The sequence below is a fragment of the Lagenorhynchus albirostris genome, chromosome 1 (assembly GCF_949774975.1).
Source record: "Lagenorhynchus albirostris chromosome 1, mLagAlb1.1, whole genome shotgun sequence".
In the NCBI taxonomy this organism is placed as follows: Eukaryota; Metazoa; Chordata; class Mammalia; order Artiodactyla; family Delphinidae; genus Lagenorhynchus; species Lagenorhynchus albirostris.
The window spans coordinates 110,926,019-110,953,064 of NC_083095.1; the positions used below are offsets into that span (position 1 = coordinate 110,926,019).

Consider the following 27,046-nt stretch of genomic DNA (forward strand, 5'->3'; position numbering starts at 1 on the left):
CTTAATCGCAGTGCGCGGGCTTCTCATTGCGGTGGCTTCTCTTGTTGTGGAGCATGGGCTCTAGGTGCGTGGGCCTCAGTAGTTGTGGCGCATGGGCTCAGTAGTTGTGGCTCATGGGCTTAGTTGCTCAGTGGCATGTGGGATCTTCCTGGACCAGGGCTCGAACCTGTGTTCCCTGGATTGGAAGGCATATTCTTAAACCACTGCACCACCAGGGAAGTCCTGTGCCACCTTCTTTAAAATTGCATTTTACGGTTAATATATTTGAAAGTGCTGGTACCTTCTATTGAATCGTCTCCTCAGACTGTATTATTTTTAATTGAGAAAATTCACTCTCAGGATACTTGGTAAGCTTCTTGTCTTAAAGTTGGAAATACAAAGGATGTTTACCAAACTTAGTAATGACAACAATGATAATTATGTTTTCAAAAAAGCGAAAAAAATCCAGGGTAACTGCTCAACCAATGAAGTGCCAGTAGAACAGGTGTAAGCCAGACCTGTCTTGGGCAATTACACAAAATGCCTGCAATTTAACATCTGCATAAGCACAGCTCTGATAATTTGCTTGTTATTGGTCCCAGATGCTTGCTAGCTGACAGACCCCTGTGGTGAACCTTCCTGTCTTCATAGGAGATGAAAACACATAAAAGGGTCCATAAAATGTTACTAGTTTGAGGAGGAAAATGTATTAGTTAAAATATTAAGTTGGGAAAACTTGGGAGAAGGGAGTAGAAAGTATATCCAAACTTTGAAGTGCTGGGCGTTTTACAGCCAAGAAAAATTTAGCCAAATCAGGAAGTCTAAGGATTATTTCTTATTCACATAGGAACATTTTATGAGGCAAATGATCTACATATATGGCTAGCATTTATAGAAATACTTCATTTTTACTTCATGCTTTTTGCAGTACTTATTTTAAGTATTTTTTTTTTTCCTATAGAATAGTCCTGCTATATCTGGAAAGATACTGCTTTTTGAGTCGCTTCATAGCTGTTTGGGAGGGATGAACATGGTGAGGAAATGGTGAAGATCCTTTCCTACCACCAGACCCTCCTGACCAATCTTGCCAGTCAGTGGATGACATATCCCAGCATGGTTTTGAGTATTTTGCTGAAACCTTTTCAGAATGCTATGTTTTTTTCCTTTAAAAATGCCTTTTCCTAATAAGAATGCTAGTATGTGCTCGTTAGAATACATCGAATATTTCATATTTAAAAAATCAGTGCACTTTCTTCAGAATTTTCTTTTATTTCAACTTGTAACCTAGATTACTTTGCCAAATAAATGTATTGTTTTCATAATGCAACAAAATATAAATTAGAAGAAAAAATGCAAAATTTTTTTTAAATGAACCTTTTCAAAAAATGTTTTTTCCAATGGCCATTCCTCCCATGGAGAGTATATTAATATCTCCCCTATATTAATATTGAGTCAGAAAATAATGTTCTAAGCAATTTATAGGAAAACAAGCATGCCTCAAACATACTGTGCTTAAACAAAGTATTCTGGTACTGGTAGCAATCATTCGAAAGCAATTGATGGAAAAAATTATATTTTGGTACATAGTTCTTCCCCCCTAAAACTCAGTTATCAGGAATCTAAATTCTGTCAAATAGCTGTTTTAATGGATTTCAATTTTCTTCTCTCCTCCCCCTCTTTTTTCCCAGTGTGGCTTTTTGTTTTTGTTTGGTTGCTTTTTGTCAACAAAAGACAAAAGGTAAAGACATTGAATGATTCATAGGCAAGGGTAGTGTGTGATACGTAGTCAAAGAATATATGACACATGGAAATTACATTTCATTTAACCTAAAATAGATCTAACTAGGTGGGGATGACTTAATATTTTAAATGTTTTTGTTTCTTCTCTCCATAGCTTTAAGAAAAAAAATAAGAAGTCACTTCCGACTGTACTGAATAGCAAAAATTAAGTGACTGCAAACCATGGCACTATCGTTCCGGAAGGACTTAGAAAAGTACAAGGATGTTGATGAAGATGAACTCCTTGGGAATCTATCAGAAATAGAACTGAAACAACTGGAAACTGTGCTGGATGATCTTGACCCTGAGGTAGGTGCTAGGCAATAAAGAGAAATGAAATAATTTTTCAAACCCTTTGATACTAAGTAGCTGCCTTTGAACAGTTAGCTTTTCCATGACTTTTCCCTGACACTGCTGTCCCCCTCCTCCTCTTTATCCAAATGAACTTTTGGCCTCCTTTCCAGTACCCCCACTTCTGCCTGGTATCTCTAATGACATGACTGTTCTAAACTGTTTTCTCCAACATTTTTATTTTCAAACATCTCCTGAAATTTTCTTCCCTTTAAGAAATCTTTTCTCTCTGGGCTGGGAAGAATGTTTTTGGTAAAATGCAGCAGATGGTTAGCTCTTTGACATACGCCAGCCTATATGCCTCTTCAGGGCTTCTGTACCAGGATGGCTGCAGTGTAGAGAGTGTCTCTAGAGGGTCCTTCATGACCTTAAATCTAATTATTACCTTTCTGAAAGATGCTGACCAAATTGGATCAAAGTGTCTAGTTACTGGTAGAATAGATCTAAGCAGACTCTGGGCAATACTGCAATCCATGTAGAGCAGACCTGAATATATGTATATATGTTTTATTTTGCAATATGGCTGTTGCTGACCTTATGCATTACATAAGGCTAAGGTGGAGACCCTTGACCCTGGAATTGTTAACCCCTGGTATGTTTGGAGCGGTTGTTGTGGCAGGGCGTGTGCAGCTGGGAGGCAGTCAGGGGAGAACACTAAGGTTGTGGCTCCTTGATCTGAAGGTAGTGGCTATTTGCTAGGCTGCTTTTCTTTACCACATTTTATTATGACAAGACATTGACTTTAAAAAAAAAAAAAGACATTGACTTTTAGTGCCTTTTAAGGACTGTGGTAAGAGTTTGTTTTATGAAAGTGTTCTTGTCACTACCACACATTTATTTCCTGCTAGAAGGTTTTCTAATTTATATTGAGAATTACACTCCTTTTCTCAGCATTACTTTAGCACTTGGGTAATGTGTCAATACCACTGATCAAATCGCTTAACCATAATGGTTACTATAAGGAAGATTTTTCAGTGCACCTGAGTCTGTGGGGTAACTCAGAATAACAGTGCTGTTTTGCATGTCACAGTGGTATCTGCTCCAGGCAATTCAGCCTATCAGACCTATTTGAATCAAATGGTAGGAGCATAAGAGTTCATCTGGTCCAGGGTTTCTCAGCCCTGGCGCTGTTGACATTTGGGGCTGGATAATTCTTTGCTCTGGGGCTGCCCTGTACATTGTAGGGTGTTTTGCAGCATCCCTGGCCTCTACTCACAACATACTAATAGAATACCCTCCTGATTTAAAATGTACCTGGTCTGGTGAGGTACCATACATGGAAAGTTCCTTGAAAGAAGAGTTTATTACTTTCAGTTCCCAACAGCAGGAGGCGCACCAAGCCACGCAGGGCCACATGGGGGAGCAGCTGGCTTGGTCAGGAGGTAGGAGTGAGGTGCAAGTGTGGCCCAGAACTTTTCTTGTGGTTTCCAAGGGAAGGAATAGGTGAGGCAGGGTGGGCAGATTTGAGCAAGTTTAGAATTAGATAGTTTGAATAATTTCAGTGGCTCTGGGCTACAGGAGTGGTCTCTAGTTGTCCAGTTCCTGGCCCTGGGCAGTTTAGGGCAGGGGAAGTATTGGCTTGGTGTGTGAAAGATGAAAGAGGTGGTTGGGGGTGTGGGCTCTGGATTGGCTGGTTTTCATATGAGAGGCACATGGCAGGGGCTGGGGGGGATTTGTTTGCTATCCCTAGGAATTAGTTAGCCCTGGGAGGGGCAGTCTTTCCAGAATTAGCAAGGCCCCCAAGATGTCAAAGCATCATAAAATACAGAAAATTAAAAAAGTGATTAATATGCCCTCCCCCCAACTGTGACAATCAAAAATGTTTCGGGGTATTGCCAATTGTCCCCTGGGGGATGAAAACACCCCCTGTTGAGAAACATTGATCTAGCGCTTGCCCTCTGTTTCACAGATGGAAAACAAAAGTTAGGTGACTTGCCTCAGTTATTACAATTAGGGAAAGAACTGAGGCTAGATCCTTTACTACCTGATTGATCCCTGGCCGAGTCTAGTGGTCTTTCTGTTAAACTACCGTGAATCCCCTTTAACTCGTGCTTTATTTTATAGGTCTAAAAGCTGATGGCTTATATTTTCTTATTTGAAGTCCATGGCCTGCTTCTTGTATGGGGAGGCTTGGGTTCTAACTTCTGGATGTATTTTGTAGACTCCCCAACCCTAGTTGTAACTTCCCCAACCTCAGATACTGTTAGTTGAGACTAGAAGAACAGTGATGTTTACTGACAGCTTGCCACTCGTTGGGTGAAGTTTTTGGAAAGTGTTTCAGTAAAGGACCAGGGGAGACAAGAGGGCCAGGGTAGCAGCAGCTACTTCAACCAGAGGAACACACTGTACCTTCCAAAGTCTCAGAAGGTAGATAAGAGCAGATGAAGTTTGTATATGGTGCTATTTTGTTGTATTTTGGAGGGCTATTTTACTTTCCTTACTCTGCATTCAATATATGTATTTGCTAACTTAACTGTGTTTTCTCAAAACTTCTGTCTCAAAAAGACAGCCAGCCAGCTTAGGCAAAAGGTGTTTTTTCGTTTCTAAGACTGGGAATAAATTATTACAACAAAATTCCACTGCAAGGGAGAAGCATGTAATTTTCAGTGGCAGTCATTTTAATGAGATTTTTTATCTATTTGTTAAGTAATTATGATCCATTAACTTTCTTGATTAAAGTGTGCTTCTAATAAAGCTTAGCTCATAGCCTCCAGAGCCAGTTAGCTCTCATTTATTTTGTGGTCAAAGACTGTTTTTAAGGGCCAGGATTCCAGCTAACATATCATTTAAAACCTGTATGTTTGACATGGGCTTGAACAGGCAGGTGGTATAATGCAACTCCATTGCTACCACCATGAAGTAGCAGTATGTATACATGTACCTTATTGATGGTGAAGGAAAGTAACTTATATTAATTTGCCTTAATGAGCATTTTTCTTTAAAAGTATTCTCAAATCTTTATTCAATAAGTATTGGGGTGGGGGGCAACCTATAGATCTCAGGTACTATGCTAGGCTTAGGGATATGAGAGTGATCAAAACAAATGTGGTCTTTGCCCTCCTGATGTATAGTCTGGTAGGAGTGTGAGGAATTAGACATTAATCAAATAATCGTGCCATATATAAGAGCATATAATGGGAGGTCAGGAAAAGCTTTCCTTGGGGGAATGGAGCTGCAGTCTGAAAAATGAGTTGCAAAAAAGGATGGACAGAGCATTCCAGGGAAAGAAGTATATGGCAAGTACAAGGGAGGAACAAGGGTTGATGTGGTTAGAATCGGAGGGTGTGTGAGATGAGGCTAGGATAACCTTAGGGGGTGGGAGTGAAGGTTGAAGAGTATCAGCAGCTGATCCAGGGAGACCAGTTGGGAGGCTAATGTAATAGTCCATCCCAGCTTGGATCATAGTGTAGACCAAAGTAATGGTATTGGAGATGGAGAAAAGTTAGACAGTTTTTAGGAAGTAAAAATGGATAGGACTTGATGGTTTGTTGAGAATGGATTCTTCATGTACAAGTCTTGTCTTGATTTCAAAGTCTGAGGGTAGAAATCTTGTGTTTCTTTTTTATATTCCTATAGACAATTTTGTGTTGTAGAAACATTTTTGGTGAATGGTTAGGAAAAACCTCTTTTGTATTTCATCTTGATAGGTGAGCTTTCTGTGTTATGCATACAGCATTACATGAGGAAAACACAAAGGCGAATTTTATGAAAATTATTGTGGATTTCAGCAAATGGCCAAAGTTGAAGTGCCATATTTTCTAGTTATAAAATGAGTATTTCTCATTATCATTATCCATACAAGATCCCTCTTTGTAATGAAAAATGATCTTATAACACCTAGGAGATTCAGCATCCTTGCCAATATTGTGAGGTGTTGTAGAACAGAGTTGGCCCTTTTCTGTAACTTTTCTGGCCGCCTCCCATTTTCAAAGCAAAGAATACTTGGGAATTGTGAGACAAGGTAGTATCACGATACTCTTCGGTTTTTGACAAGCAAAAAGATGCAGCTCACATTGTTTAGTCACCGCTTGTTATTCCTGGGCTTAGTGAAAATACAGAGTAGGGACTAAAAGAGACAACTTTAGTCCATTGCCTCTCACCCCTCCCGCACTCTCAGTTACTCCATGCACTCAAAAAGGCTGTACCCAGGTGGAAACCTAGGGATATAACTCTTGCCATGAGAATCTCTGAGTGTCTTGAGTAGCAATGACAGTGGTTGCTGCAGATACGTCCTAGTGCTGATATATACACACATACATACACACAGAAATTGAACCTTTGCATTTAAACACAAACAAGTAAACATTAATATCCTGATAGCCTACTGTATGATGTACATGTTTTTCTTCTGAGAAAGTCTTTATGATGAAATAGCAGACATTATGAAGGACTATGATGTATATAGTCATTTAACATTCTTTTGCAGTGGAATTATTTTCTATGTATACATATATGCTGAGCTGTTATTAAGCATTACAAACTATTTTTCATTACTGTCCCAGGATACTTAAAAAGTAAAGGGTGTTTCCTGCTAGTAGAATACTTTCTGAAGAAAAGGTGAATGTGCCTATTTTAATAATAATGTAAGTGAATTCTACCTAATTTTAAAAAACTTTGTTTGGAACACTTTTATGTTGCTGCCCTAAAACCCTGTAATGAAGTCTTTAATGCCTACATCCCATTCTAGTCTATAAATCTTTCTTAGATGGTAACATCTGGACGTATATAGCATTATGATTCTTGCTGGTCATAATGGCCGATTCATTCTCTTTGGCAGAATGCCCTTCTGCCTGCAGGGTTCCGGCAGAAGAACCAGACATCAAAGTCTGCCACAGGGCCATTTGATAGAGAACACCTCCTTTCATATCTGGAGAAGGAAGCTTTGGAGCATAAGGACAGGGAAGACTATGTGCCTTACACTGGAGAAAAAAAAGGTAAGCACGAATTTTGAAGTCATTATTTGACAGCACTTGATTTTTCTTCTTACAGGTAGGACTGGAGAAAATATTTTTAAAGGTGCATCGTTGATAGCCTCAAAGATATGATACTGTTGACTTTAAAAATTATTAGGGGACTTCCCTGGTGGCGCAGTGGTTAAGAATCCTCCTGCCAATACAGGGAACATGGGTTCGAGCCCTGGTCCTGGAAGATCCCACATGCTGCGGAGCAACTAAGCCTGTGTGCCACAACTACTGAGCCTGCACTTTAGAACCCACGAACCACAGCTACTGAAGCCCGCATGCCTAGAGCCCGTGCTCCACAACAAGAGAAGCCACTGCAATGAGAAGCCCACGTACTGCAGCGAAGAGTAGCTCCCGCTCGCCACAACTAGAGAAAGCAAGTGCACAGCAACGGAGGCCCAACACAGCCAAAAATAAATAAATAAATAAAATAATTATTAGGTAATTTGGGCACTTCCTTTACATTCACCTACTTGGCCAATAAGTTCCTTGTTAATGATTTGTTAGTGGGGTTTTATTACAGTGATTTTTAGTTCTCTTTAGAATTCTTTAGTTCTCAACTGTAACAAATATTAAAAGTGTACTGAGGTAAAATTTTAAATGCACTACTATATTACAAAATGCAGTGATGTCAAAGTGCCACTCAATTCTAACTCCTGTCTTTAAAGTGGAATGCCATAAAAGAATTCAGGACATATTTTCAAAGACTCTTACCCTACAGCCTTCCTTATTAATTGTGATTCATAACCATTATAATTATAATTGTCAGTGCTTCATAATCACTACTTTCAGGAAATTCTTCTAGTCCAAGTCCTTCCCATTGCAGATTTTTTTTTTTAATTTATTTTATTTATTTATTTTTGGCTGTGTTGTGTCTTCATTGCTGTACTCAGGCTTTCTCTAGTTGTGGTGAACAGAGGCTACCCTTCGTTGCAGTGTGCGGGCTTCTCATTGTGGTGGCTTCTCTTGTTGCAGAGCACGGGCTCTAGGTGTGTGGGCTCAGTAGTTGTGGCTTGCAGGCTCTAGAGCTCAGGCTCAGTAGTTGTGGCAGACGGGCTTAGTTGCTCCTCAGCATGTGGGATCTTCCCGGACCAGGGATCGAACCCGTGTCTCCTGTTTTGGCAGGCGGATTATTAACCACTGTGCCACCAGGGAAGCCCCCCATTGCAGATTTTGACCTTAGCTAGCCTCAGTGGAGAAGGAGTACAGCTATAATTTTAAAAGCTGTCTATATAATAACATTTAACATGAAGTAGGTTAAATTTCTCAGCTTTCAATACAGGTTGGCCTAAGAAGCCAGATTCTGCTTGCACTCCTATTTAAAATGCTGTGCATGGAACACTGGGGAATGGTGGCAGCAGTAGAGTTGATCTTCAGCTCTTCCAGGCACTGGTTTTACATCTGAATCCTTAGTAGGCCAGGTGGAGAGAATGGTTAGGGCATAGTGCTTTTTCCTAGTAAGGCTTTAGCTTTTTATTTGGGAAGGAAGCCCTTCTGGCCACAACTCTGTTACATGGCTATCCCTTAGTTGCAGGGGAAGGTGGAAAATTCATTTTAGTATTCCCACCTCTGTAATAGACGAAGGTTGTGAATGGCTTTTGAGTAGGTATTCCACAAGGTCTGCCCATGCCTTTTCAAAATTATCATCCCCAACCCCTCTGCTCTTTTTATCGACCCCACTTCCCCTTATCTCTAGTTGAGAATCACTACCTTAGATACTTGTATTAGTCAGGGTTCTCCAGAGAAATAGAACCAAAAGGGTGTGTGTGTGTGTGTGTGTGTGTGTGTGTAGAGAGAGACAGATTTATTTATTCATTCATTTGTTCATTCATTCCTTTTTGTAAAAATTGAGGTATAGTTGATGTACAGTTTATAAGTTTCAGGTATACAACACAGTGATTCACATTTTTAAAGGTTATACTTCATTTAGTTATTATAAAATATTAGCTATATTCCCTGTGCTGTACAGTATATCCTTGTACCCTATTTATTTATTTATTTTTAAATATGTATTTATTTAGGCTGTGCTGGGTCTTAGTTGCGGCACACAGGATCTTTAGTTACAGCATGTGGACTCTTAGTTCCGGCATGCATGCGGGATCTAGTTCCCTGACCAGGGATCAAACCCAGGCCCCTTGCATTGGGAGCTCGGGGTCTTACCCACTGGACCACCAGGGAAGTCCCTATCCTATTTATTTTATACATAGTGGTTTGTACCTCTTAATACCCTATCCCTATTTTGCCCCCGCCCCCTTTCCTCTCCCCCTGGTAACCACTAGTTTGTTTTCTATATCTGTGAGTCTGTTTCTTTTTTGTTGTATTCACCAGTTTGTTTTATTTTTTAGATTCCACATATAAGTGATAACATGCGGTATTTGTCTTTCTCTGTCTGACTTATTTCACTAAGCATAATACCATCCAAGTCCATCCATGTTGTTGCAAATGGCAAAATTTCATTCTTTTTAATGGCTGAGTACTATTCCATTGTACATACATACCACATCTTCTTTATCCGTTCATCTGTTGTTGGACACTTAGGTTGCTTCCGTATCTTGGCTATTGTAAATAATGCTGCCATGAACATTGGGTTCATGTACCTTTTTGAATTAGTGTTTTTGTTTTCTTCAGATGTATACACAGGACTGGAATTGCTGGATCATATGGTAGTTCTATTTTTAGTTTTTTGAGGAACCTCCATACTGTTCTCCACAGTGGCTGCACCAATTTACATTCCCACCAAGGGTTCGTTTTCTCCACATCCTCACCAACTTTTGTTATTTGTGGGTTTTTTTGATGATAGCCGTTCTGACAGGTGTGAGGTGATATCTCATTGTGGTTTTAATTTGCGTTTCTCTGGTGCTTATGACGTTGAGCACCTTTTTGTGTGCCTCTTGGCCGTCTCTTTGTCTTCTTTGGAAAAATATCTCTTTAGGTCTTCTAACCATTTTTTAATCAGGTTGTTAGTTTTTTTGATGTTGTGTTTTATGAGCTGTTTATATATATTGGGTATTAACCACTTATCAGTCATATCATTTGCAAGTATTTTTTCCCGTTCAGTAGGTTGTCTTGGTTTCCTTTGCTGTGCAAAAAGCTTTTAAATTTAATTACATCCCGTTTGTTTATTTTTGCTTTTCTTTTGCCTTAGGTGACAGATCCAAAAAAATACTAAGATTTATGTCAAAGAGTGTTCTGCCTATGTTTTCTTCTAGGAGTTTTATGGTTTCAGGTCTTACATTTAGGTCTTTAATCCATTTAGAGTTTATTTTTGTATATGGTGTTAGAGAATGTTCTAATTTCATTCTTTTACATGTAGCTGTCCAGTTTTCCCAGCACCACTTATTGAAGAGACTGTCTTTTCTCTATTGTATATTCTTGCCTCCTTTGTCATAGATGAGTTGACCATAGGTGCATGGGTTTATTTATGGGCCCTCTATGTGTCATGTTCCTCAGGCCAAGCCTTAAAAGCCATGTTGCAGTATTGTAGACATGAAGAAGGGCAAGTTTACCTTCAACAACTGGAGAACTTTGGTTGCAGAGCTCTGTTTTGAAATACAGCTAAAAGACGGCTCTTGGCTTCTTAAAGCCACCCTGGAGCTCAGTCTTAAATTGGTTGGCCTTGGTTATTCGTAGTCACTAATATGCCTTCCTTTCTTTGGGTCTCATCCCCAAGATTTTGATGACATTCCAGAAGATCCTCAGAGTAATTCATGTACATCGTATTAACATACCTTCCAATCAAGCTAAATGTGAATCCCCTCCTTAGCTCTGAGAATTCAGAAGCTTGTTTTTTTAAGCTGCCTCTCCAATGACCCTTTAAGCTGCCTCTCCAATGACCCTTTACCTCTCCAATGACCCTTTACCCTCTCCAATGACCCTTTTAAGCTGCCTCTCCAATGACCCTTTTAAGCTGCCTCTCCAATGACCCTCACCTGGGTTGAGTACCAGGTTTCTCACTTAATGGCTTATTTCACAGGAGATAGACTTTCAGATGGAGGATGCCTTCCCAGACAGAAGAGTTTCTCCTGGTTCTTCTTAAAACAGTTTGCAAACCTGTTAAGAAATAAAAGCATTTTACTTTTTTGGTGTGCTCAGACTAGTTAGAATCTGTAAAATGTGCCATTGTTCTCTAAACTAAATCATTTTTCATACTAAGATGACTGGTTTCAGAGTTCAGTCCCCAATGGCAGTATTAGTTTTCTGTACCAGGGAATGTTACAGCGATTCACTCAGTTCCTTGAACTTCTTCCAAGTTATATGCCAGAATCTCATAGGGATCTCTCATTGTAAATTATTTTTAAAGATGACTACTCAATTCTCTTTTAAAAGAAAAATTGGGAACCACTAAAAGGAATAGTTATCCAACTACTTTCTTATATTCTGAGACTAAATGATGATTAATTATACTTGTTATTTTTTAACTTAAAGACACACTCTTTCTGGAGCTAAAATTATACAGAACTGGTATGACAAAAGGGAATACCCATAAAACTGAAAATTGGACATTTCATGATTTTTCTTTTTGACCATGAACAAAAACTACACACTCATGCCAAATTTCATCTTTCTAGATCATCTCTGACTGCCTCGAAAAGGCACTTGAGGGTTGTTATATAGAGATATATTAGTAATTTCATTTTGTGATTTGTGAAATGGTTGTTTATAATTGTACATTTTACGGAATTAAAAGCATATGTCAACATCTGAGAAGGAGGAATTCATCCTAATTAGGTGAAATTCAAGGCATTATGTCTTCGATGCATTTTGGGAACATTTTGTCCTACAGTAATAAATGTGCTCCTTTTAATAACTAATTTTGTTGACAGCAAAAAAGAAGGTATTAGGCAGCTAATAAGGCACAGCTGACAAAAGATATATTAAGGATTGTTTTTAACTGCATTGTTTACAGTAGAATCCACAATATACATCTGTTAAGTTCATCTAAATCTAACAAGCTCATGGTAGGAATGGTATCATGGTATCAAGTAATCTTGGTAGAGATTAATGGAAATGTCTTTGCTATGAGCCTACTGTGTTCAAAATGTTGAGAAACTAAGTGTTTAAGAAAATTAAAACAATAACATAATTGCAATATAATGTTCCTTTTGCTTCAAGATATAATATTAAAATGTTGGGAAGCTTTTTACCCTTTTCTCCTTGAAATGTTGCAGAAGATGTAACTGAGGCATAGATCAAGGGTGAAGGAGAGTATTTATCCAGCTCTTTCTCATTCCTGAGAATGGTGAAAATGCAGAGTTCTGACTGGTTATTATTTCTCATCATATTTTTACATATCTTGAATATTCTGTCTCCAGGATAGATAAGGCTCAAAGCCTTGCCATGGATTTGACAGTTAGAGAAATAATTGGGCCCAGTTTTTAATACTTCTTACTGACTCTCATTTTGCTTTGCTTTGCCAGGAGTCTTCCTCCCCACGTCTAACATCACACTTTACCCTTACCTAGCCGAAGACTTTTTTTCCCCTCATTGTCCCTTATTTCATAGACTAGAGCCTGCTGTACCTTGTACACTCTCTCCTATGCACCACCAAAGAACCCCGCCCTTCGAGCCACTGACACTCCTAGGTTGGGCTCCTCCCCACCTTGAAGAGCATGCCTGTGCTCCCAGTTGGCCCTTGGGGTAGAGCCACCTATTCTTTCTGGTGGTTTCCCTTCCCCTCCTGGATAAAGGAATGCCCTTGGGTTTTCTTCCCAAGAATCTCCTATGCCCTGCTCTGCTTAACTAAAGGTGAATTTAACCAGATTGCCTTAAAGTAAGGGTTCTCATATACTTTCTAGATTATTTATTCACAGTTCCCTTAGCCTTCCAGAAAACTTACTATAGTCACTCTTCTGAAAGATGCTTCCCTCATCTTTCTGAGTACATGATTTCTTTTTGGAGGAAAGGCGGACTTGATTCCTTCAACCAGAAGGATCATAGTTATAAACTGCCTAAATCAGCAGGATTATGTAACTGCGAGTGTGCAGTTGGTTTCCACTAAATTCAAGATAAAGACTGGATCTATTTTTGTACTCAAATTTCATAAATTCTAAATGTCCTTTATATACCTCTAAAAAGTGGTCTTATCAGGCACTGATATGCAGACTGGGCTATTTAAATTAGTCATGCAGATGCAGGCATCTCCTTTGGAGACTAGTCACTGTATCTTTTGAATGATTCACTCACTACTCCTTTGGGGTGGGGAGTTAGCCTGATGGATTGTTCATGTTTTATGGGAAACTTTCCCTGTATAAACATACCCACTCTAGATATTCCTGTCCCTCCAACATGTCTGTATATAATTTGCATACCACAGAAGTTTGATTTTAATTGTTCCACAATCATACACTGTGAGGCTCTGTTATTAGGTTTTTTATTTTTTAATAGATCTTTATTGGAGTATAATTGCCTCACAATACCGTGATAGTTTCTGTTGCACAACAAAGCGAATAAGCCATATGCATACACATGTCCCCATGTGTGCTTCCTGGACTTGGGTGACTATTTCCTTTCCCATATTAGGGAAATTTTCCACTCTAATCTCTTCAAATATTTTTTCAGACCCTTTCTTTTTCTCTTCCTCTTCTGGGACCCCTATAATTCGAATGTTGGTGCATTTAGTGTTGTCCCAGAGGTCTCTGAGATTGTCTTCAATTCTTCTCATTCTTTTTTCTTTATTCTGTTCCTAGGCAGTTATTTCCACCATTTAGTCTTCCAGCTCACTTATTTGTTCTTCTGCCTCCGTTATTCTGTTATTGATTCCTTCTAGTGTATTTTTCATTTCAGTTATGGTGTTGTCCATCTGTTTGTTTGTTCTTTAGTTCTTCTGGATCTTTGTTAAACATTTCCTGTATTTTCTCAGGCCATGCTTCCATTCTGTTTCCGAGATTCTGGATCATCTTTACTATCATTACTCTGAATTCTTTTTCAGGTAGATTGCCTAGTTCCTCTTCATTTGTTTGGTCTTGTAGGTTTTTACCTTGCTCCTTCATCTGTGACATATTTTCTTGCCATCTTTTTTTTTTTTTTTTTAATGAATGGGATTATGTTCCTGTTTTACTGGTTGTTTGGCCTGAGGCTTCCAACACTGGAGTTTGTAGGCTATTGGGTAGAGCTGGGTCTTGGTGCTGAGAGAGGAAGTCTGTGAGATCTCACTCCGATGAATATTCCCTGGAGTCTGAAGGTGTCTGTTAGTCCAGTGGTTCAGACTCAGAGCTCCCACCGCAGGAGCTTCCACCCGACCCCGTGCTAGCAAATCAAGATCCTGCAAGCCGCATGGGGTGCCGAAAAAGAAAAGAACAATAACAAAGTAAAAAAAAAAAAATTAGACTAGGAAACTAACAGATATGTTAGAAAGGATGTAAAAATAAAAATATAGATGAATCAACAAGTGGAAGGTACATCAGTACCACAATAGTAAAAAAAAGAGGAGGAGGGAAAAGAAAAATAATAATAAATAAGAGGAGCGGGGGAAGGCCTTGGCTGTGGAGAGCAGGGCCTAAGCAAGGGCGAGGTTTGGGTGGTGGGCAGGGCCAATGCTCAGGACCCACAGCACTGGAAAAGGCCCTGGGGGCTGTGTGGGGTGGGGCTTAGGCTCAAGGAACTGAAGGGTCCCAGTCTCAGAGGGCAGGGGACCTCACCTGGGAGTGCAGCAGGCTTCCTGGGCTCGAGTGGGTGGGGCAAATGCCCTCCTCTCCTCTCCTGCTCCTCCAGTCTGGGGTGTGGGAGGGCCCCTCCCACCTGCGTCTCCTGATCTCCCTGGCCTCTCTCCTATGCCCCCAGGACCCATGTGGCCTGGAGGGGGCTTTGAAAAGGTGGGGAACCGGCTTGGGAGCTCAGCAGGCTCCCTGGCCCCAGTGGTCCAGGAGATCACCCTCCACTCCTCTCCCGCTCTTCCCAGAGAGTCCCTCCCACCTGCCTCTCCTGATCTCTCCAGCTTCAGGGTTGCCGATCTTGTCTGGCCTCTACTTCTCCTTCCCCCTAAGTCCCCCTACATCCTACTGGTTCACTCTGGGGTTCCTCCCATCTCCTTGGGGGTAGAGTCCTCCATCAGCGGCCGGCACATGCCCTAGTTGTGGGGAGACGCTAACTCCTTGTCCTCCCACACCACCATCTTGACTCCTCCCTCCATGTTTTTTCTTTTTAGTTGATTTAAGCTTGTATATCCTCTTGATGCATTGCCTATTTTATCATTATGGAATGACCTTCTTTATCCCTGGTAATATTCTTTGCTCTGAAATCTACTTTGTCTGATATTAATATAACCAATCTTGCTTTCTTCAGATTAGTGTTAACATAGTATATCTTTTCTATTTGTCCCATCAGTTCTTTGTTCTCTTTCCAACTTTTTGTTTGTTTGTTTCATATCTTCCATGTCTCTATATAACATTTTGAACCTATGGAATATAATAACTGTTTTAATATCCTTACCTGCTGATTTTATCATCTGTCATTGCTAAGTCAGTTTTGATATATTGATTTTTTTTTTCTCTTCCTTACGGGTCGAATTTCCCTGCTTCTTTGCGTGCTGGTAATTTTTTTATTGGATACCAGACATTATGAATTTTAACTTTTTGGGTGCTGGATATTTTGATACCCCTATAAATAGTCTTGAGTTTCATTCTGAGACAAGATTAAGTTATATGGAAACAATTTGGTCATTTGATCCTTTAGGGTCTTGCTTTTCAGATTTGTTAGGTGGGACTGCAGCAGTTCGGTCTAGGGCTCATTATTTCTCCACTACTGAGGCAAGACTCTCCTGAGTTCTCTACCCAGTGCCCTGTGAATTATGAGGTTTTCCAGTCTGGCTGGTGGGAGCACGTTCTATTCCCAGCCCTGCACGAGCCTGTGCACTGTTATTTCTAATTTTTTCAGGTGGTTTTTTTCCTTCGCCCAAGGTAGTTTCATCATACACATGTGCTGCTCTGCTGAACGCTAAAAGGCAGCCCTCTGCATATCTCCAGAGTGCACTGTGTAACTCTGTCCTCTCTGGCACTCTGTTCTATAAACGCTGGCTGCCCTTGTCTTTCTGGACCTCAGCTGTGTCTCTTTGGTTCAGATAGTTCCCCAGGCTCTGCCTGGGTTCTGTTCTCTGTGCTGCAGCCTGGACACTTTCCTCCAGGCAGTAACCTGGGCAGTCATGGAGCTCACTTTGTTTCTCATCTCTCAGGAATCACTGTTCTTTTTTGCCTGATGATCAGTGTCTTGTAAACTTTCTTATATTTTGTCCATTTTGGGGTTGTTTCAGTCATGGGTAAATCCTGACCCTATTACTCCATCTTGGCCAGAAGTGGAAGTCTCCAGAATCATATACAATAGATATCCTGTTTCCCCAACTAGAGTATAAGCTCCTCAAAGTAAAGAATCTCATATTTCATTTTCCTTATGTTATCTTTCTAGCTCATTATCTAGTATATACAGGCTCACTAAACATTTGTTGAATAAAGAAGCATTTTTTGGTGATCATATTGTAGTATTGAGAAGGTGTCATGTGTGCTGTTGGGTCAAACCAAAAATGCCTTTCCAGTATCTGCCCCCTCATCCTTTGGTTGGGTTGATTTGAGGTTTGGGCTCTTCCTGTCAAAAGGATATCCCAAAGCCCCCTGTGGAGATTATAGTGGCCTAGTTCCCTTAAATCTTTTCTGGAACAAGGTAGCTTATAAACATACACATAGTAAAATTAGCTAGGGCCTTTCACCTCTGTAGAAATGAAATAACTAAGAGACTGCTCTGTTTCTAGTTATTGTACTTTTTTTTTTTTTTTTTTTTGTGTGGTACGCAGGCCTCTCACTGTTGTGGCCTCTCCCGTTGTGGAGCACAGGCTCTGGACACGCAGGCTCGGCGGCCATGGCTCACGGGCCCAGCCGCTCCGCGGCATGTGGGATCTTCCCGGACCGGGACACGAACCCGTGTCCCCTGCATCGGCAGGCAGACTCTCAACCACTGCGCCACCAGGGAAGCCCCTAGTTATTGTACATTTTATATACTTAGCAAGGATGGGACCATGACTAAGATAATTCTTAACCTTGTGGTAGCTGTAACTTGATATCAGAGCAAAAGAGATGAAGACTTGTGAAGAAAGGTCCTGGCAATAAAATTGTTAACATGGTTCATACTATCTTACTTATTTTAGAACAATAACAAGGATCTTGGCAAGATATTCCTTTTTTTTTTTTTCTCCTCTTGGCACAAACACAGGTTTGGATAAATGCCATGCATTTAAGCTACCATTATATGAATTCTTATCTTGGTTTATTCTATTTCCTTAGCTGCCATTTTGTAGTTACAGAAACATTACTGAACTCTTTCAACATTCTTAGCAACCAAGAGTCATAGCCCTGTTTTTGTTTTGTTTCATTTGGGGGTGGCAAGCATATCTTTTCATACTTGTCTGAGAGATTTTTTCTGATCTTGTCATTGCTTATTTTCATATTTTGCTACACTGTAAAGAACTGTAATTTCAGTTTTTAAAAAATCCAGTTTTAGATGTTGCTTTGTTAAATAAGGTATTTAGATAGAATGCTGTGTACTGAAGAATAGAAGTGAATAACCATTTTTTAAGACATTATGTTATTTCAAATAAATACAAATATTAAAAGTTATAAGCCAGAGCTTTTAGAACATATTTCAAGGAGAGGAAAAGTAAAATTAGATCAGTACAGGAGTACTCATCCTAATCTTTTCAGAGCTGTAATTATACAGATTAGCACTTTATCAACATGAGTAGGTAAAAATCAGAATCATGTAGGGAGCTTTTTCAAAAATATCCATGCCTAGTCAGTGTTCATTTTCTGAGTTTAGGAATCACTGATATAGGGCTTCCCTGGTGGGGCAATGCTTAAGAATGTACCTGCCAATGCACGGGACATGGGTTCAAGCCCTGGTCCAGGAAGATCCCACACGCTGCGGAGCAACTAAGCCCATGTGCTACAACTACCGAGCCTGCGCTCTAGAGCCCGTGAGCCACAGCTACTGAAACCCGCACGCCTAGAGCCCGTGCTCCGCAACAAGAGAAGCCACCACAATGAGAAGCCCGCACACCGCAACGAAGAGTAGCCCCCGCTCACCACAACTAGAGAAAGCCTGTGCACAGCAACAAAGACCCAACTCAGCCATAAATGAATGAATGAATGAATTTTAAAAAAAGAATCACTGATATAGATACTTGGAACTTTATGGTTTTCAGTCCTCCTGGGTTGTTTGTTTTGGAAAACTCTCTGTGTCTCTCTCACATACACATGCAAGAAATTCCAGAGAAAATAAGAATAACTAATTAACGTGTCTATTGCGTTTACTGTATACCAGTTGCTTTATATATGTTGAATCATTTTATCAGAATGAGACTGAAATTTCTATAAAGAATAATCCATGATTTTTAAAAAAAACATCAGAAGAAAGATGATCATAATAAAATGGTGTACTAATTTTGTTAACAGATGGTTTTGGATAAAAGCAGTATCAAATTTACACATTCCCCTACCCTCTGCAAACACGCGCGCGCGCACACACACACACACACACACACACACACACACACACACACACACACACACACACACACACACACACACACACACACACACACACACACACAATACCTATACGTCGAATGAAAGCTGAACATTTCACTCATCCTGCAAGACATTGAGGGCACAGATCACATTAACCATTATAATGGAGATCTATTTATCAGCATCTCTTAGTAATTAAGATTTGTAACTTAAATCTAATTTATATGAGACTAATTTAAATTAACACACATGTTTAGAAATGCATTTTCTGTTAATATGGAATCAGTCAAGCAGTTTGCTAATTATGTATTTCCCAGAGAACAGCTGATTTTAACTAAGAAGCACAAGCACTATCTGGCTGAATGCGTTTAAGGTGCAACCCACATCATAAAATTTACCCATTTAAAGTGTACAGTTCAATGGTTTTTAGTACATTCACAGAGTTGTATAACTATCACCATAATCTTAAGTTTAGAACATTTTTATCATCCCAAAAGGAAACGCTGTACCTATGAATAGTCTCCATTCCTCACTCTATTCTCCAGCCCCAGAAAACCGCTAATCAACTTTCTGTCTCTAAATTTGCGTATTCTGGACATTTCAAATAAATGGAATCATACAGTATGTATTTATGACTGACTTCCTTCACTTAGCCTAGCGTTTGGGAGTTTCATCTGTGTTTTAGCCTGTTTCAGTGTTTCATTCCTTTTTATGGATGAATAATATTTCATTGTATGGAAACACAAACTTTGTTTCTCCATTTATCAGTTGATGGACATTTGGATTGTTTCCACTTTTTAGCTATTATGAATAATGCTGCTGTGAACACTTGTGTACAGTTTGCTATGTATACCTACTAGTGGAATTGCTGGGTCATTTAGTAACTATTTTTTAACAATTTGAAGAACTGCCAAATTGTTTTCCAAAGTGGCTGCACGATTTTACATTCCCACCAGCAATGTATTAGGGTTCCGATTTCTCCACATCCTGGCCTACTCTTGTCTGTCGTTTTGATTATAGCCATCTTAGTAGGTGTGAAGTGATAACATACTTTGTGGTTTTGATTTGCATTTCCCTAATGACTAATGGTATTGAGCATTTTTTCATGTGCTCTTAGACATCTTATATCTTCTGTGGATAAATGTCTCTTCAAATCCTTTGCCTATTTTTAAATTGGGATGTCTTTTTATTACTGATTTTTGTCAGTTAATCAAACTATTTGATTTATTATTGATAAACACTTTTTATATAGTCTAGATATGTTTCTTATCAAATATATGATTTGAAATTTTTCTTCTCTCATTCTGTAGCTTGTCTTTTAATTTTTTGGTGGTATCATTGTCCCACAAAATTATAGATTTTGATATAGTTCAATTTATGTATTTTTCTCTTTTGTTGTTTGTAATTTTTTTTGTTTTACAATAACCTTTTAAATTTTATTTATTTATTTATTTTGGATGCATTGGGTCTTTATTCCTGCACACAGGCTTTTTCTTTAGTTGCGGGGAGCAGGGTCTACTCTTTTCATTGCGGTGTGTGGGCTTCTCATTGCAGTGGCTTCTCTTGTTGTGGAGCGTGGGCTCTAGGTGCACAGGCTTCAGTAGTTGTGGCACACGGGCTTAGTTGCTCCATAGCATGTGGGATCTTCCTGGAGCAGAGATCGAACCTGTGTCCCCTGCACTGGCAGGCGGATTCTTTTTATTTTTTATTTTTTTTTTTGGTTTTTTTTGTTGTTGTTGTTTTGGGTTTTTTTAACATCTTTATTGGAGTATAGTTGCTTTACAATGGTATGTTAGTTTCTGCTTTATAACAAAGTGAATCAGTTATACATATACATGTATTCCCATCTCTCTTCCCTCTTGCGTCTCCCTCCCTCCCACCCTCCCTATCCCACCCCTTAGGTGGTCACAAAGCACCGAGCTGATCTCCCTATGCTATGCAGCTGCTTCCCACTAGCTATCTATTTTACGTTTGGTAGTGTATATATGTCTGTGCCACTCTCTCACTTTGTCCCAGCTTACCCTTCCCCCTCCCAATATCCTCAAGTCCATTCTCCAGTAGGTCTGTGTCTTTATTCCCATCTTGCTCCTAGGTTCTTCATGACCTTTTTTTTTTTTCTTAGATTCCATATATATGTGTTAGCATACGGTATTTGTTTTTATCTTTCTGACTTACTTCAGTGTGTATGACAGACTCTAGGTCCATCCACCTCACTACAAGTAACTCAATTTTGTTTCTTTTTGTGGCTGAGTAATATTTCATTGTATATATGTGCCACATATTCTTTATCTATTCGTCTGTTGATGGACACTTAGGTTGCTTCCATGTCCTGGCTATTGTAAATAGAGCTGGCAGGTGGATTCTTAACCACTCTGCCACCAGGGAAGTCCTGTTGTTTGTAATTTTGTTGTTATATCTAAGAAATCATTCCCTAACTCAAGGCCATGGATATTTACTCTTAGGGTTTTTTTTTCTCAGTTATAGTTTTAGCTCTTACATTTAGGTCTGTAATTCATTTTGAATTAATATTTGTGTATGGTATGAAATATAGGGGTCCACTTCAACTTCTTTTGCATATAGCTATCCAACTGTCCAAGCACTATTTGTTGAAAAGACAACTCTTGCTCAATCGAATTGTCTTGGTATCTTTGTAGAAATTCAATTGACCATAAATATGAGTTTATTTCTGGGTTCTCAATTCTATTTCATTGATGTAAATGTCTTTCCGTGTACACCATAACACTATCTTGATTACAGTAACTTTGTATTTAGGTTTTTTAAAAAATTATTTATTTATTTTTGGCTGCGTTGGGTCTTCGTTGCTGCGTGCAGGCTTTGTCTAGTTGTGGTGAGCGGGGGCTACTCTTGGTTGCGGTGCGTGGGCTTCTCATCGTGGTGGCTTCTTTTGTTGCCGAGCATGGGCTGTAGGCGCACAAGCTTCAGCAGTTGTGGCTTGCGGGCTCTAGAGCGCAGGCTCAGTAGTTGTGGCACATGGGCTTAGTTGCTCCACGGCACGTGGGATCTTCCCGGACCAGAGATTGAACCCGTGTCCCCTGCACTGGCAGGTGGACACTGGGTCACCAGTGAAGTCTTGTATTAAGTTTTGAAATTGGGAAGTGTGAGTCGTTCAGCTGTTCTTTTTCAAGATTGTTTGGCTATACTGGGCCTCTTGGATTTCCGCATGAATTTTAGAATCACCTTGTCACTTTCTGCAAATAGCTGAGATTTGTTTAAGGGGTTAAGTCTATAAAGAGTTTGAGGAGAACCGTACTGTATTCATAATAGAACAGTACTGTATTCATAATACTAAACTTAAGTTCTGCCTATTTTATCCTTTCTTACAAAAGTAATCTTCTTTACTTTTAATTTTCTATAACAAGATTTTATATATACGCATTGAAGTATAATTCTTACAGTGTATTCATGTTTAATCATGAAGAAATATGAAGTGATTACTTTTTGTAGTGTTAAAAACATAATACTGTATAAGCTAAATACCTCTGCAACACAAATCTCTACATACAGAGAAATTATAAAGAGTATCAGAAGAGGTACCGAATTATTTCACAGCTGTATAAATAGAGCAAACTTCTGTGTCACAGCATTTCCATAAGCCCTTGGAAATTTTGTTTTGCTTTGTTGTTTTTTCTGATGAGATCCATTTTGTATTTGTAAGTATTAGCAAAAGTTTATGTATGGGGAAAAATTAGATAAGAATAATGCCTCGGGACTTCCCCGGTGGCGCAGTGGTTAAGACTCCACACCCCTAGTGCAGGGACCCTGGGTTCGATCTCTGGCCAGGGAACTAGATCCCACATGCATGCCGCAACTAAGAGTTTGCATGCCACAACTAAGGAGCTGGTGAGCTGCAACTAAGGAGCCTGCCTGCCGCAACTAAGACCTGGTGCAACCAAACAAATAAACATTAAAAAAAAAAAAGAAAGAACATGCTGATGGGGGATTGGAACTCCCTTCTGCAAAAAAAAAAAAGAAAAAGAATAATGTCTCTATGGACTGTGGATGAGGATTACAAAAATAAACATTTTAGATTTTTATAGCACTTTAGATTCCATTGGTCCCTAGAATAAGACATAGGCAGCTTTTTGATAGTTTATACAGTTTTGTTTACTAAGTGAATACCATAATCCAATGTTTCTTGACCTTGGCTGCTATGCATTAGAATTCCTAGAGAGCTTTTGAAAATCCAGATGTCCCATACAGCACATCAGACCAGTTAAATCAGAATCTCTGGGGGTGGGACTTGGACATCAGAATTTATTAAAATTTTCCAGGTGAATCCATTGTGCAGCCAACATTAGCCACGGAGATAGACACCTAAAGTGCTGGTAAGATTTTGCTCAGGAAAACGTAATTATCCTGAAATGGCAATTAAAGGCATGCCATCTGAATTGTATGCCGCTTTGTTATATCAGCCACTGTGAAAAGTATTAAGGAATTATCAGAATGTAATGATTTGGATTTGCCTTCATCTGTGAACTAATGATAAAAGGTTATCTAATAATCACCAAAACTCCAAAGTTTGGTACTAAGAAGGTCAGTTACGTTCCACCATATAGATAAGCATTTGTTTGAGTTGAAAAGTCCACTGCTAAAGAGTTAAGTTTGAAAGCCACCAGTTTATTGGAAAAATTACTGGGTTGAGAGTTTGGAACCTGTGTTCTAGTGCTAACTCTGCTGTGTAACTTTGAACCAGGGTATTTATATTATACTTTATACAATGAAGTAGTTGAGCTAGAGGTGATCACCAGATTATTTATTCAACTAATTGGATTGCCTGCTGTGAGCTAGGAAATGTAAGGATGGAACAGAACATTGAAAAGCTCACAGAGGACAGACAAACATGCAAAATGAGTAAGTGTAGCCACAGTGAAATGTTCAGGGAATTAAGGGAGCACAGAAGTGTACTTCATCTGGTTCAGCATTGGGACAAATGTGGTAGTTTTCTATTTAACAACCATTCACAAAATTCCTTCTTCCTTACTGGCAGAATCCATCTCTGAAATAGACTGAAAAGGCCAGATGCTTGCTTTTCAAGCTACCCTTGCAGGTGGGGCATGGACATGTGACCTGGTGCTGGTCAGCGAGACCAGAGAAGAAATCTATCGGACAGTTTTCCTTATAAAAGTCAGCAGTTGAGAAAGTGCCCTTCCTTCCTGCCCTGACCTTGCCGCATGAGGATGTGATATGTAGTATTACAATGGTCATCTTGAGACTAATGGCCTGAGAACAGAGGCTTCCATGCTAGTTATAGACAAAGAGAAAAACAGACCCTGGATCTTTGACGTCAACATTGAGCTGCTGAACCAACCCTTCAGCCACCTACCTGTGGAGTTATTAAGTGAGATAAAAAATACTTATTGTTGGGCTTCCCTGGTGGCACAGTGGTTGAGAGTCCGCCTGCCGATGCAGGGGATACGGGTTCGTGCCCCGGTCCGGGAAGATCCCACATGCCGCGGAGCGGCTGGGCCCATGAGCCATGGCCGCTGAGCCTGCGCGTCCGGAGCCTGTGCTCCGCAACGGGAGAGGCCACAGCAGTGAGAGGCCCGCGTACCGCAAAAAAAAAAAACCCCAAACAAAAAAACTTATTGTTTAAACCCATGCCGCTTTGACAGTGATCTGTGAATCAGCAGTATCAGCATCACCTGGGAGGCTGGTTAGAAATACAGATTCTTAGAGCTCATGTTAGACCTGCTACATCAGAATCTGCACTTTAATAAGATCACTAGGTAGATGACATGCACATTAAAGCTTGAGAAGCACCAGTTTAAACCACTTTAAATTGGGTATTTTGTTATATGCAGTTAAAAGCATCCTTACTAATATAAATACATTGTAGATTGGCCAAGTGCCATTTTTTAAATAAGAAAATACTTGCCTAGAAAGACTTCTGATTCAGATGTAGGAAGTTGCAAGAGACCTCTTATTCTCACCAAAACAAGCAATATAAGCTACATTAATCATAGTTAAAAAAAAAAATCAGAAAGCTTGAAGACACAAATCTTAGTGGCTCCAGAAAGTGGCAAGCCCTCCATAAGAGAGGTGATCCGAAAAAGAAAAAGGTGACCCATTCTGCGTTCTTTCCTGACTGAAATATAGGGAAAAGGAGGAAACTACCAGAGAGAGGAGTAAGGAGAAGTCAGCCTAACTTTTAAACTTTTAATGGCTGTGTATGGGCCGGCATGGTAGATTAGAAATTAGAGAATCCCTAGAGCAGCACCGTCCACTAGAACTTTATGCCATGATGGGAATGTTCAGTATCTGCGCTAACCAGTATCGTAGCTACTAGCCAAATGCGGCTAGTGTGACTGAGAAACTGAATTTTAAATTTTAACTAATTTAAACTTAAATAGTCACATACCATATTGAACATATCATATTGAACAGTGCAGCTCTAGAGATAGGGTGAGACTGCACTACCCTCCAGTTCTTTGCTTCAGGCCTTCATTTAGTGCGAGGGATACTACTCCAAGAACTGAGGCAGTGAAGCAGAGCGGAGAGAAAACTCCTGAGGCATAGGTTTTTAGCTCGGAAAATTGAGAGAGAGACAGGAGAGCTGCGAGAAATCCCTTTCAGGCCATCTCCCACTTCACAAAGTGTAGAGCAGACAACATAAGCGTCGGGCTGAAAGATCTGCCAAGGCCCCAAAAGTGGGAAAGTGGGGGGTGGAACTGGAAAACAGAGCTCCTAGAAATCTGGCAGCGATGACCCAAGTATTGGTGTTATCAGTCAGGAACTTTATAATAAAAATCTCAGAAAATCTGGTGGACAAGGCATGTGTGAAGAGATGAAGAATTTTGGCAGAGAGATGGAAGCTAATTTTTTTTTAACAAGAACCAAGTGGAAATAATAAAGAAATATAATATCAGAAATTAAATCTTTTAGATGGGCTTAGCTGAAAATACTGGACCAGCTTTGGTCAGATTCCTGGGAGCAATCTGTATTGTGGAAGGATTTCTTATGAGTTACACTGATTGATATTTACCTTGAACAAGAATTGTACAACGTTCACTACACTGATTATTAAGCCCACAAATATTTCTTTTGATAGAACACTACATAGATTCATCAGGTCACATATTCTCACACATTTTCCTGGTAATTTTCTGATAGAAAAGAAAATAATTGGAGGTTGTGTGAATCCACACATAGGCCTTCCTAGATCACTTAGTTAGGATTTTCACCTGTCTCAGGGGAAACCAGAGTCAATCTTGGTAACAGTCCCACCATGTGTAAGTACCTCTTGTTTGGTTGGCTTGTGCTGCAGCTATATCATCATTTTCCATTCCCTTCATGTTTTCAGTTTTGCATTGAACATATGGTAATAAAATATGATTTTCACATAATAAATACTGTAGGTTTCTAGAATAACTAGTTCCTTAACAGGTAACCTTGTTAGTGTCATAGAGGCTTAGAAGAACAGTGACAGAAAGGTTCAGACTACCACTCAGGACATACAGGAATTTCTTTGCAATTAGAACTTGAATTTCTGGAATTAGAATTGCCTCTGCCATCCCCCAAGGGACTGTAGCAGTCTTGCTTAAGAATAAGAAAATGAATTCTGTTTTTTCCTTAATTTATAGATTTTTTTATTCATTTATTTTTTGATTTAGTATTTGTAGAATAACTCATAATTACTCCAAAAAGAGCCTATTTTTACTTTCACAAATGGGAAAATTTCTCGGTTCATTTCTTTTTCTTGTTCCAACTTATATGGCCAAAGTGTTGTCTTAGAAACTTATAAATACATACCGAAGATGAAACAAAATTATTGTAGATGTTAATCTTGACCTTTTACTTCAGCTTCAGCTGCACATACTTCTAATAATTTTTGTAAGGATAAAATGGTGAGTTACTAGCAGTAGTAATGAAACTAACAAACTGCTTTATTTTACAGGGAAAATATTTATCCCTAAGCAGAAACCTGTACAGACTTTTACAGAAGAAAAAGTATCTCTTGATCCAGAACTAGAAGAAGCTTTGACAAGTGCTTCTGATACAGAATTGTGTGATCTCGCAGGTATCTCCTAAAAAATTAATTTGTGAATGGTGTAGAGGGGAGGAAAATACTAGCACACGCCTTATACACACTATACAAATGCTTGCTTTGCCCAGCAGAGCGCTGTTGAATAAGTAACTGTACATTTGGCTTTGTTTTTTTACACTATAAATCTGACATAAAGGATTTAGTTTCTTTAAATTCTCTTAATGGTGAAATTTTTATATTAATGGAATTTATTGATTATTGGATGTCTTTTCCCATGTTGCCATCTTTGAAAGTCTTTATAAAAATCTTTCATCAGCTGGTGCTCAGCTAGAAGCTGTCTCCAGGGTCTACTGCTATCCCATTTTATTAGAAGACCCAGAAACGGGTAACTGGAAATTAGATAAAATAGTCAGTCCTGAGCTATACTCACCACTTTCCCAACTTTTCTGAAGATATATGGAACA

General features: G+C 39.4%; 1 protein-coding gene across 4 annotated transcripts in view; it reads left to right on the plus strand.

Annotated features, from left to right (window-relative positions):
• Positions 1-27,046, plus strand: part of TMOD3 (tropomodulin 3) — an 84,420-nt gene that overhangs the window by 37,342 nt on the left and 20,032 nt on the right. For all 4 annotated transcript variants that reach the window (XM_060150077.1, XM_060150058.1, XM_060150068.1 and 1 more), the window contains 3 exons: positions 1,874-2,067; positions 6,887-7,043; positions 26,493-26,615. In XM_060150077.1, the coding sequence (XP_060006060.1) occupies positions 1,942-2,067; positions 6,887-7,043; positions 26,493-26,615 (406 nt within the window). In that variant the 5' untranslated portion in view covers positions 1,874-1,941. The remainder of the gene's footprint in view (positions 1-1,873; positions 2,068-6,886; positions 7,044-26,492; positions 26,616-27,046) is intronic.